Below are 14,268 nucleotides of genomic sequence, written 5' to 3'. Positions count from 1 at the left end.
TTTAGTGATTCTTTTATTTAAACATTTGATATTTAAAATTAGTTGATTCAATTAAGAAAGAATTGCTTCTTATCAGAAATTGCGATTCTTTTGTTTGGAGGGTATTCTTGTAAACAAATCTAGTGGAAACTAGGTGGGGTCGATATCTCAAAAAGATTAGAGCATGTGCCTACAAACCAATAGGTCCAAAATGAAAGTAGCTTTTCCTCTAGAGTAGGAAATTATGATTGAGATCAAATTCAAGGCTCGAACATCTACCGTTGATTAAGAGTTACTGTAACAAAATAGCTTTTAACGGTAATAAATGTCTACATTATCAAAAATTGTTAAAATCTTTATTGTCATTAGTTTGCCATTTGATTTAGTGTCGCTATAGGCTTTAGAGACATTTACAAAAAATGTTAATAATCACTAAAAATACATATTTAGCGACAATTAAGCTATTACCGTCAGCTAAAGATTATATTTAAAGTAGTGAGTGTAGAAATCTCATTCATCTCATCACATTTAAAAAAAAGTAAATCTTAGTATTTTTATCGAAAATATTGAGTTCAATTAAATGCGTAGCAAATAAAGTATATTCTTCTACACCCTCATTATTTGTAATGAAAGAGAGATTATATATAAGAGTAGCCTTATCAAGAAGAATCAAAAAACAACAATGGCAAAAAGCAACCAAAAACCTCATGCAATAGTAATTCCATGCCCATTTCAAGGCCACATAAATCCTAGTATTCACCTTTCACTAAAACTTGCAACAAAAGGCTTTACCATAACATTTATCAACACAAAGTACACCCATGCCCAAATAACCAAATCACAACAATTAGACCAAACTCATAACATATTTGCAAAATTTCAAGAACTTGGCCTTGACATACATTATCAAACAGTTTGTGATGGTTTTTCCTTAGAATTCGATCGATTTTCGAGGTCGAATACCGAGAAGTTTTGGAAGGATTTTTACTAAATTACCCTTTTCATGTTGATGAAATTATTGGGAAGTTAGTAGAATTGGATAGTCCTAGACCAACTTGTTTGATTGTTGACACTTTCTATGGTTGGGGGACAACAATTGCTAATAAGTATGGACTTGTTAGTGTTTCATTCTTCACTCAACCTGCTTTGGTGTTTACTATAGACTATCATCTTGACCTTTTGCTCAAAAATGGTCATTTTGGCTCAATTGGTAAGTTTCATTCTATCCCCTTTTGTCATGTTGTTCAAACTTGTCAAAAATGTTGTCGTATCCATTTATGATCCTCTATATTGAATTGGTTTTGGAGGATCCGACACACACATGTCGACATTTTGTGAGAGCCCGAGCAATATAGCAGACAATTTCAAGTAGAGTTATTTACTAGTACGGTCATCTAACTTATAGAAATTACCTAGTAAAGTCACTTTGTTTCTTTCGTGACAATAAAACCATTAATGTTTGGTCTATTATCCTATAAAGTCACTCCTACCGGAAATTTTCTGTTGAACTATTGTGTAGTGTAAAAATTCCTTACAATAAATTTGATTAGTAAACTAAAAAGTTAAACAAACCAAATTTGCTATAACACGTTAAAATATATTGATAGTGTAAAAATACTTTACACTGGGGTGTGAGTGAGATATCCGAGATCCCTCTACTCTTAACCAAATTAAAGGCCTAATGTTCAAGCACATTGATTTCCACTTTCCCTTTGCTAGGGTCTACATGAATCGGATCTGAATTAGTTGATCAGTAGATTCCGAATACCCCATGGTTATTATATATGGAAAAAAAAACCTTACATTATCTATGTTTAATTAACTTCATCACGATGTTGATTACTAGGCTAACTTTTGCTATTTTTTTTTTATATAGATAATAGAAAGGATACCATAGATTATATACCAGGAATTTCAGCAATTGATCCAAGTGATTTACCTTCATATTTACAAACAAAAGAGACATCAACTATTCTTCATCAAATTATCTACAAAGGTTTTGAAGAAGCCAAGAAATCAGACATTATAATTTGTAACACAATACAAGAACTTGAATCCAAAGTAATTTCAACATTCCAAGAAAAAACAAAAAAACCCTTTTTTGCTATTGGTCCAATTTTTCATGATCATCAAGTCAACTCATCAAAAAATGTCAAAATTTCCAAAAGTTTTTGGCCAGAGTCAAATTGTTTGGAATGGCTAAACACTAAACCTAAATCCTCAGTATTATATTTTTCACTTGGTAGCGTGTGTAGTCTAAGCAAAGAAGATGTTATGGAATTTGCTCAAGGATTATTGCTTAGCAAAGTGGAATATTTTATTTGGGTACTTAGACCTAATTTGGTGATTACGAACGAAACGGATAATTATTTACCAGCTGGATTTCAAGAAAATATAGATCGAGGGTTGATCATACCGTGGTGTGATCAACGGGCCGTATTGTCGCATTCGGCAATTGGAGGGTTTCTGACACATTGTGGATGGAATTCGATTCTGGAGAGTTTATGGGCAAGTGTACCAATGATATGTCATCCTATAAGTGTTGATCAACAAACTAATAGAAAGTTGGTGGTTGATGATTGGAAAGTTGGGATTAATCTTTGTGATAATTATGATATTAATAACAAATCAATTATTACAAAGGAGGAAATAGCAAAAAAGATTAATTTTCTTATGAGTGAAGAAAATTCAAAAGATTTGAGGAAGGTTATAAAGGAAGTGAAAAAAACTATGGAAATTGCATTATTAGCCAATGGAAGTTCAGAGAAAAACTTTGATTTGTTTGTTGAGGATGTAATGGCCAAAACAAAAATGGCTATTTTTTAAAACTTAATCTACATTATATGGCTACTTTTGTAATAAAGCCTTGAATGTCACAATTGTTTTTGGGATTTCTCATCTTTTTTACCACATTGTTTATAGGGAAAAGGGACAAATATACCCCCGAACTTTCGAAAATGGTATGTCAATACCCTCCGTTATACTTTTGGTTCATCAGAGCCCTTGCCGTCCAATAATCAGTGCACATTTTCCCCTCCCACTAACTGAACACACATTGTGTACACGTGGCGCAATCCTAGGCCACAATCCGGATTGACCAATTTTTTTACCCAAATTTCAAAAACCCGTCCATAACCCATTTAACCCACCCAATTTACTCACAAATAAACTCTCTAAAATCCTAGGGAAAAATCCTAAAAAGTTTATTTATTTACGTTAAACTTTACACACGTTTTAAAAAATACGATTGTAATAAAAAATTTATCGTAATACTCTTATTAATTAATGGATTGTTTTGGTAAAACTTAATTTTTGAAATTATTTTTTCAACAACTTAACTTCTTAATCACTTTCCCTTAACCATGTGGGTCCCATATTTTCCATCGTTCTTCTTCCTAATTCTTCTGTTGATTTCTTCAAACTTCTTCTTTTACTGTTCCTCTGCTTCTTGCAAGGAAGAAAAAAATTGGGAATTTCTATAACACCTCCCCCTTCCCCCAACCCTTATCCTTGACATACTAACCCCTCCTCCCCCACCCAACTACCCGACTCCTTCCAATTCGAATTACCACTTTAGTTTCCGCCAGTCCAGTTATGGTACTAGATCTGTAGTCTATCAAAATCAGTATCCTCCTTATTATCATCCTCACAGTAAATAACGGATGGGGTGGGTTTCGGCCTCCGCCGTCACCTTCACCACCGTTGCCGGCGGTGCCGTATGTGGATCACCAAAATGCGAAGAGGATTAAAAATGATGTTAATGTTCATAAGGATCCTATCAGGGTTCATGTTGATGAATTCAATAAGGATTTCCATTTTTCTTTAGGATTTTATTGAGTTTATTTGTGGGTTTAAAATGGGTTATGGGCGGGTTTTGAAATTCGGGTTAAAAAATTGGTCAATCCGGGTTGTGGTCTAGGATTGCGCCACGTGTACACAATGTGTGTTCCGTTAGTGGGAGGGGTAAATGTGCATTGATTATTGGACGGCAAGGGCTCTGATGGACCAAAAGTGTAACGGAGGGTATTGACATACTATTTTCGAAAGTTCAGGGGTATATTTGTCCCTTTTCCCTTGTTTATATAATGGAAAATGAAAATTGTACTATTGTTTTTATTTTAGATGACACCTTTTCAATTATAGTTAATTCGGAAAAAAAATGCTTCATACTAAAAACTCTTTAATTTTAAATTTAAGATTTTACTCTGAGGGCCGTTTGGTTGTTGGTTACGAATGAGATTATTCATTTATTAAAACTAATATAATAAATCATGTTTGATAGTTTTTTTTTTGTAATCGCAAGTTATCATATCAACACCGTGTGTATATATATTTAGACATACTTGAGCTTAGGTTAAGATACCCAATTGAAAAAAATAAAATTACAAAGGTGTGTGAGTTACATTATCAAATATTTTGATAAACATTTGAGAATAATTAAAATGGAAAACTCACATAGCTGATAATTTGAATTTCAAATATGAAACTCAAAAGATAAAATATTTTATATGTTTCTCACCCTTTTTAACTTTCAAAATATTTAAATGCCAAAGAGACTCCAAATGAAGACTAATAGATCTTATAAGAGTACAAATAACTTTAAAAAAAAGATGAATCCTATAAACCTTAAAAAACTAGAAAAAAGCTCACCTAAAATCTTAGGAGGTTTAGTTAATTAATGTCGATAATAATGACATATTAGCTCGATTTTATTGACGATTTTGATATATTAAAATCGACTATATCTTAGAATAAAGGACGATTCATACTTCTAACTCCTTCCGCTTCTCCCCGATCCATAAATTAATGGGTTGAAAATATGGAAGAGCAAAATTGAGATGACATCTTTGCCATATGAAATAAAAAGCTTTCACAACCATTAATTTCACCATTGGAGCTGCTGCTTGTTTCCTCTTGAAATTTGGCATTTTTTTTGGTTTCACATGAAGATTTCTGCATTTCCAAGACACCAACATTAAAGAAAGAATTTTAAAAAAAAAAAAATCTGAAAGGGCAAATAGTTGATTTAGTCAAAGTACATTTGGTCAAATTTCCAAATTCCAAAGTTGAGAAATTTGAAATTTAAGCAAATCCTAAACAAGATATTTCTCAATTAAAAATTGCAATCAACTAGAAGTTCATTGATGTATAACTATATTATTTGGACTTTTTAAAAAGGATAATGCTAAATGGCCAGAAAATTTGACAAGAAATTTAAAAAGTGTATAATATTTTTTTTATTTTAAAATAAACTAATCTTTTTTCCATTTTTTAGTTCAAAGGTATTAAAGTTAAAAAAGGTAAAAATATTCAAAAAAGTAAAATAACATAGGTAAAATACCATTCTGGCCAAAGGATTTTTCCTTAAAAAATATTGTTGTATTAGTGTCAAAAAAAAATTAAAATATATTATATTTTAAGTAATTTATACGCTTTTATGATAATTTTAAGAATACGAACAACATAAATCATGAACCGTAATTAAAACGCATCGATATTCATTAAATTGTTTATCATCTACTTAGGATTTTTGTTTTTCTTTCTTCCTTTTTTGTCATGATAGTTCTTGGGTATGGAAAAAAAATTCTCATTATTTCAATCAACTATAAATCTCATATACATAAGGCTCAATGTCAAAATCAAGAGAATTTGCACCTTTAATAATTTTAAAAAATATATTGGAAATTAACATGTGAAGACAAAATAAGGAAAAGAAATAAAAACCAAGTAATTAATTAATTGGATAAGATAAGATAAGTGGGTCACATGCTGCAATCTAAATTGTATCAATTAATTTCTGAATTGAAAAATTAAATTCTCAACAAATTTGGTAAAATGAACTAACTAAAAGTAAAAGGAATTCAAGATTTTCCAAATTAAAAAGGGGGTAATAATATTTTTAGTATCTCAATTATTGATAAATTATATTTTCAGTATTTGTGATATATGATTAAGAATATTTAACTTTCTATTATTTAAAATGTATTGCTTTGATTTCTTTATTGATGGAATATCTACCCAATTTATCATAATTATCAACTATTCTACTATTTTGTTTTTCATATATTATATTATTACTCCATGTTTTATAGTAAAATAATTCTATAAATAGTCCAAACATATTTTCTATATAAAATAACTAAAAACAAGTGTTTTAATTAATAGCATACCAAATATATTTCCTCAAATATCACAAAAACTACAATAAAAAATCATGAATAATTGAGAGACCAAAGATGCAATTATTTTTAAAGAAAATGGTTAATAGCATTTTTGGTCCCTCATTTACTAATGGATTTTAGTTTTGAATATTATCATATCTGATTAAATATATCTAATTTTTAATTATTTAAAATATGTTTTTCATCACTTTGCTTATAAATATTCACAAAATACCATTTAATTACTACTATTACTACATTTCAAGATAATACAATTTAATACAACAATAACAATAACAATAAATTTCTTATAATCTTTCGAAATAAGATATGAGAAGGGTAGAATTTATGCAGATCTTATCACTATCTTAGTGATAGAGAGATTGTTTTCAACAGATTCTCGACTCAAGATAAAAACAATCAAAAATAGAATACCCTAGCAATAAAAAAAAAAAATTCTAAAAAAAGTGAGCTCGAGAGAAAAGAAAATTATCCTAAACACGTACCGATTGATGATGAAGACGATGATGATGAGGAGGAGGTTCAGCAAGAAGAGATACAGTAATAATAGAGCCATCTCTCAAATTATAAAAAGATAATAAATGATCACTTTTCATTTTAATTGATTTATAATAAAGTGATATATAATTATCATTATCTCCCCATGTTTTTTTAATCAATTTCTCCAAATCTTTCACTTTATCTGCTTCTTTAACCTCTGTATACATCTCCGACGTCGGAGATTTCACATGTATCGTCAATTTTCCTTCTCCGGTCACCGGAATTTTTACCCGGAGAGATGGATTTGTTGATGATGATGAAGAAGAAGATAACATTTTTTTTTAATTTTTTTTTGTTACTACCTAACTTAACCCCTTTTTTTTTGGTCTTTTAAATTAGGTTACTTTATTAATTGGTCCCCCCTCACCCCCACCCCCACTCTCAATTTATGCGTGTTTGATTGGACATGGAATTTTGTTAGGCGATAATAAGTTATTTCAGGATCGTTGTTATATTTTGTCTTTAATGTGGGACAAAAATACTTTCTTTGTTCACTTTTGGGACTATCGTAAATGGTATGCATATACTCTCTGTCATACTTTTGGGACATTGGTACCCCTGCCGTCCAAAAATTAGAACATATATACCATTTATACTAGCGAACATACACGTGTCATAATCTTATCTACCGACCTGACATTTATTAAATATCGGATCGACTGATAAGATTGTGCCATGTGCCCCTATTTAGTCTTCCGTTAGAGTAAAGGGTATATATGATCTAGTTTTTGGACGGTAGGGGCACCAATGTCCCAAAAGTATGACGGAGGGTATCTGCATACCATTTATGATAGTTTGGGAGGTATATTTGTCCATTTTCCCTTCCAAAAATAGATTTTTATTTTTACTTGTCACTTTTGACATATCAAGAAAAGACAATTATTTTTTTCCATGTTTTACCCTCAATATTAAATATTTATTTTCCAAATCATTTTTCAAGACATCATTTAATAGGGGATAGTTTGGTAAAATACATGTATCGATAATTATTTTCTTGATGAGTGTGTCAAGTCAAATTGTGACATGTAAAAGTGAACGAATGGAGTAACATTATACTCTTGGAATAAGTTGTTTTTACAATTTTATTTGAATCAAACATGGGATAAAATCATTTTAAAATTAATTTTGAACTTAGTTATTCTTTGTCCATTGTATCAAACGAGTTCTAAAGGTTTGTTTGATTTGGGGATTGATTTATTTTAGGGTTATTATGATGGATTTGTAATCTATGTAGTAATTTGTTCTTTTTTTGGGAAAGTGGTATGATGTTCATTCCGTTTATTTTTTGTTGTTCATTTTAAATTTTGCACGTCTCTTGAGTAATAATGATTTGATAGGAAGATTTTATCATAATCTTCATATTAATTATTGTGTGGTATTAGGTCTTGAAAAACTTTGCACGTTTCTTGAGTAATATATTTTTTTTTTCATTATATGTTAAAAGTGATGATCTATTTTTGAAATAATAGACAAATAAAAATAATAAGATTTATATTATATTTGATTGACAGTACAAATTTATATGAAAAATAGTATAAATATAATCCCAAAATATTTTATTTTATCCAACTTGTCAAACGACTTCTAAGAATTTAATATTCTAAAATATTTCATATATATTTTTAGGACAATTACAGTACACTAAGAATAGAATTTCTAATAAGAATTTAATATTCAATTTATTTTTTAGATATGAAAAAATGTCAATGTCTTTGAGGTACATTAAATTTTTTTATATAAATTAAAATAGAGGGAGTACTAATTTTGAGGGCCTACCCTACCTTATGAGGACTATCACAATTTCAATAAAATTAAATTTGTTTTAAATATTTGATGTTTTTTTTTTAAAAAAAAAAAGCTATTTATTCTTGTCATTTTATTTTATATGTGATAGTTTGACGTGAAATTTAAGTTATAATTATAATAAAGTATAATGAAAACAAGCAAAGATTCAAAGTGTTCAAATGATCTATTTCAACCAATCAAATGTTATCTGCCACATCATTTTTAGTTTAATTTTGTTTTTATCTTTTGCTTTAAAATATTTATTATTGTACGCATATTTATCAAACAGAGATATTCTTCCCATGTGATTTTTGAAGTGATAATTAGGCGGATTTAATCCAAATAAATTAAGTTTTAATTTATTTAAAATTTGTTTGGATCAAAATAAATTATATTAGATTAATCCGCTTTACTAAGAGATGGTAACGAGGTAGTGTGGGGTGAATTGTGGTTAGCCTGTAAAAAATATAATCTGCCTGCACAAGAATATTTTTCATTTTCAACTCGCCCTGCATAAATCCGCCAGCATGAACTGGCTCCGTATTAATTTTTCAATATTTTTCTTTTTCTCATTAAGTTGCATTAATAAATAATGACTTAAAATTTTATTTTTTAAAAGTCAATTGGGAAGCAGGTAAGAAACTTATAAGCTTTGATTGAACTTTTTCATTTACTATCTTGAGTATTTTAGTAACTTTAAGGATTTTCAATTAATATTAGTTTCAATAAAAAATAATGAATTTGTCATGAAATTTGTTTACTCTTACTCTTGAAGTGTACTCTATCACTCTTATAATATGTAAAAAGTTAAAATTAAATTTGAATCCGCATAAAATCGCATAGACCCACAATTCGTCCGCACCAATTTTTAAAAAATTTACTTCAACCTGCCAAGCATCTGCCCGAACAACCTTAAAACCTCCCCGCCCCTCATTAGTTTTTAAAAAAATTACTTCAACCTGTCTCATATCTACTTCGCCCCGCACAACCTTATAACCATCCCCTCTGCATCCGCCCTATTCCGCCCCATTGTCATTCCTAGCTCTACTTGATCTAATTTCTCTTTTCATAAAATACAATTTCTTTTCAAAAATGTTTCTCTGAACTTTACATCATAAACCTTATATATAATCTTCTCGCTCTTTTCAACTATCAACAAAGAAAGAGCGCACACATCTAAAACATACATACACAAGTTTATTTTTTCTTCTTACTTATAATAAATCGAGCCAAAAGTAATTAATTTGATCGAATCAAGTACACCCACACTAAATTTACCACTGCCATCACCCCCACAAATACTTCTAATTAGATTACAAATTTTCAATCATCACCACAAATTAAGCCCCTAAAAGAAAAATAAATTACATGCATATATGACTTACAAATTATAGTTTTTCAAGGAGTTTTAGCAAAGTCATTGATTCTGATGATAAAATCATCTTAACATCATAAATAGATAAAGGCTCATTAATAAATAGAACGAAACAAAGATTTATAACTACTCAATGAGTTCAATAAATTTACGTACACAAGCGTAATTTTCTTCTAACATATAAACTTATGAATTAAGCCAAAAGTAATAAATTTGATCGAATCGAGTGCACTCTAAATTCACTATTGACAACACTCCACAAGTATTGAATTTAATACACCGACAATAAATCCATCATCATTAACACTCCTCAAGTACTTCTCTAATTAAATCAGAAACTTTCAATCATCACCACAAATTAAGCCCTAAAATTAAAACAATTTATACATAATATATTATAACTTACAAATTATAATTTTTCAAGCTTTAACAAAAACTTTGACTCTGATAACAAATACTATCTTTTAACATTGTAGATAAAATCTTATCCACTTTCATTTCAACAAAATTGTGCCTTAGAAACATATATATTTGTCTAATAGTCACAAACTCTAAAAGAATATAATCTACCATCAATAAACTTCAAAATCTTGAATCTGTCTATGCATATAACATGATTTCAACATAAAATTCTCAACTAACACATAAAAATGAATCGAAAAACTTATAACTAGTGAATTCAGAATGAGTTCAACAAACAAAAGTTATTTCTTTTAGATACAGTCGTATCTACATATCAAGCTAAAAACAACAAATTGAACCCACACGTAACAACATATATTATTCACATCTCACAAATTAAAACAAATTATAAGTTCATATCACTTACAATTTTTTGTTTTTTTTCAAGGAGCTTCAGCAAAGACATTGACTCTGATAATTGAACCATCTTTAACATCATATTTAGATAAACTCTCATCAACTTTCATTTCAACAGAATTATGCCTTAATAACATATAATCACTTCCCCATGCTTTTTTCACAATCTTGATTAACTCTTCAACTTTGTCACTTCCTTTTATTTCAACAAGAAATTCAGATGTTGGAGATTCAACTTTTACTATGACTTTTTGTTCTGTTGCTATGGTGATCATCTTGGAAAATTTGGAGAGAATTTTGTTGACTTTTTTGTTTGGATATTTTTTTTTTGTTTGGATAAATGTATGGAAAAGATATATAAACAAGATTAGAGCTTGATTGATATTTGGTTGGTGGATTAAGCAATAAAGAAGATTAGTGCTTGTTTGGTTGGTGGATTAAGCAAGATTTAATTTAATCAACATATAAAACTCTTGCTTGGTTGTTGTTCTCTTTTATATAAATAAAAATAATACTATTTATGTCGCATATTAATTGTCATGTTTTATTTTTTCGAGAATTAAATTTTGTGAGATTTGACTAGCATTTAATTAAAAAATATGTTTTCTCCTAAAATTAACATGAGAAAAGTTAAAAATTATAGATAAGTTCTGAATATTTAAATTTTAAATTTTAAATATAAAATATTGAATTACTCATCTAATTCATGTTTAACTTTGAAAATGAATCGAGTTGATTTTCAAAATATAGGACAAATAGAGCATCGGAGGAAGTATATGTTGGTTTAAGTTAAAAATATGTTGGTTTCATTTAGCTTTAAAAGAAGTCTTAACACAATGTAATATTGATAGTAGTAGCACGGTCTAGTCACTTTTCAATTTGAGATTGAAAATTAATCAATATTATATATAGAGTTTTAAATTTCATTGTTAAAACTCTATGATAATTTCTTTTCAGTTTAATTATGGAATTTGAAACTCCAAGATATTCAAAATTCAATTATAAGGGCTGAAAATTGACCATTTATAATTCTATTCGTAATATTATCCATTTAGCGGTTTTTATTAAAATCCTCACACTAAAATAATTAATATTATCTATTTTAGACCAAGTCCATACGATTTTCACTAAATATCTCCCCCATTAAAGGTATCTTACCTCTTATATGCAACTTCCTTTTTTTAATAAACCAATAATGAATTTTTGTTCGTAGTTCAACGGTATACGAATAATAATATATTATAATAATAGTAATTCAAGAATTAAAATTAAAAAAGAGAGAGCATAATATGCCATCATATTCTTCATATTTATTAATTACCACATTACAATTGTATCTTACGTTGGGCCAGAACCAAAAAATCAAAGTTACAAGACATGACTATTCTTTTAATTTACCAACATCGATTTTAGTAGGATGGTCAGAATTCCTTCATTTTTAATCAGAGGTTTTCGGGTTCGGATCCTTAAAAATAAAAAAAATATTACAGTATCATCCTAAAAAAATAAATCTTTTAATGCGTGAATTCATAATTAATTGAATCTCAATGTAAATATTCTAGTCCTACGCATTAGGTGATAAATAAAAGAAAACAAAAACTATTGACTTAATATATTGTTTAGTAGTTGGCCAACAAATTTGAATTATTGGTTACGTTCTGGATAAGGAAGAAATGACAAATATTGAGAAGAAAACAATAATTAAATAATAAAACTTTAACATAATTTTATTTTATATTTTTGGTCTCATTGACCATAAGGTTTCGAAAACGACGTGTTCTAATGGAATTTTTGCTCTTTAAATATTAAATTTGTTATCTGATTTTGGTAAGAGGATGATGAATATCAAATTCTTTTATTCAAATACAATGCGTGAAGCTTCTTCTTTAATTTAATTAAAAAAATTGCAATCATACTTCATTTTTTTAAATTAAAAATTGTATGTTTGGTTTATTTTTTATCGAGTCAAATTTGATCGTCGGCTAACCAGACCCGATTAGGAGAAGTTTAAAAAAATGCATATGTAGTATAGAGAATGAATAGTGTTTCTTGTGGTAGTTAACAGAGAAGTGCGACAGAAAGCTTTTTTATTTACTTAATTATATCTTAAATAAAAAAATTTATGGTATACTTTTTTTATGTTTAAATAGATGTTTGAAACTCGCAAATCTCTATTTAAAAATATGGTATATGTCATAAAAAGAATATTAACTATTAGATAGTATAGGTAATACATCTTTGTTTATTTAATTATATATTTAAAAAGAACAAAATCTAAATTGAGATTTTGCATATCAAAAACATATCTTTCAACCAAACATTGAAAGATTTATATTAATTCATTGAGAGATCATAATTCATAGTAACTATTTTTGAATAACAATTAAAATATTGACTCCTCACAAGATTAATATTTAATTTTGATTTAGATTATTTCTAAGACACCAAAATAATACTAATAAAGAAGCAAACAAGACATAGTAAGAAAATTCACTTATACTGTTCATTTGTTTGTAATAATTGGACACTCAATAATTGTTTTTGGCTCTTCACCTAATTAGTAGTTGATTACTTGCTTATGGCCCAGTAATTTACAATACATGGGGGGGACAATAACATAGAAATAGCTATTGGGTCGAGTCCATTAATTCAATAGCTTATTTTTCTCGTATACCATACTTGTAACGTATAAATACATCATCATGAGTATAAAAAATAACAAGTTTTTTTTACCATAATATGACGGATATAGAATTTGTACAGAGAATACACTTTGCATCACCTAGACTTCCTCAAGTAGTGGATGGCCACAAATTCATTTTTTCAAGGAGAAACGCGTAATACTTTTTAAATAGTTTGATTTTTTTTTTATTGTAACATGTGTGTTATTTCTTAATTTTTCAAACTGATTAATCGTCCTTTTCCTCTCTTCTATACCACGTTCTAAAGATTTTTTTTTTTAACTAATTAAAATTTTTATTAAAATATATTAGATCACATTAATTTTTTTTTAAGAAGTATAGATCTCAATGATTAGCCTAAAAGAGGAACATATGTGTGAAATCGATATATGGGCCGAAATTGGGCTTGAGCCTTAAAGGTTTTGGTCCGACTTTTCAGCCCTATATATGTTGGTCAGATGGACTTACTATTGGATCATGAATGGGTAATTTACGTAAACTTCGCTAGTTTAGGAGCTGATTAATTATATAACGCTAGTTTATAGTATTACGAATCTTATCAAGTTTTGATGCGTCCAGATACATGTATATCGGGATTAATGAGTGAAAATTAGATGTAATTTGTTCTAGATACATTATCCAAGTGGATTCACATTTATCTAGGATACATAGATAAATCTCGTTCGCCTCCTTTCCACTTCTCCTGCCACTCTTATATCTCTCTCGTGTATCTGGTATCCCAAATACATGTTAATAACACTAGATACATGTATATATTGTGTATCTAGTGTAATTTGCATGTATTTATTATTGGGATACATAAACAAATCTTGCTCGCTTACCTCCCAACTCGATCGACACTCTCATATTTTTCTCGCGTATCTAGTATCCCAAATACATGTGAATC

At 28.7% G+C, this 14,268-nt stretch overlaps 1 protein-coding gene across 1 annotated transcript; it reads right to left on the bottom strand.

Moving 5' to 3' along the window:
- Positions 1-4,741: 4,741 nt before the first annotated feature.
- LOC102601180 (uncharacterized) lies at positions 4,742-7,029 on the bottom strand. The gene is made up of 2 exons (XM_006354293.2): positions 6,647-7,029; positions 4,742-4,932 (listed from the first exon to the last, which is right to left on the bottom strand). The coding sequence occupies exons 1-2, from the start codon at positions 6,974-6,976 to the stop codon at positions 4,783-4,785; spliced, it is 480 nt and encodes a 159-aa protein (XP_006354355.1). The 5' UTR covers positions 6,977-7,029; the 3' UTR covers positions 4,742-4,782.
- Between the last annotated feature and the right edge of the window lie 7,239 nt (positions 7,030-14,268).

Source organism: Solanum tuberosum, unplaced genomic scaffold (genome assembly GCF_000226075.1).
Source record: "Solanum tuberosum cultivar DM 1-3 516 R44 unplaced genomic scaffold, SolTub_3.0 scf00177, whole genome shotgun sequence".
NCBI lineage: Eukaryota > Viridiplantae > Streptophyta > Magnoliopsida > Solanales > Solanaceae > Solanum > Solanum tuberosum.
Note: the sequence above shows the minus strand (reverse complement) of the source record. Positions and strands in the feature narration are given on the sequence as shown.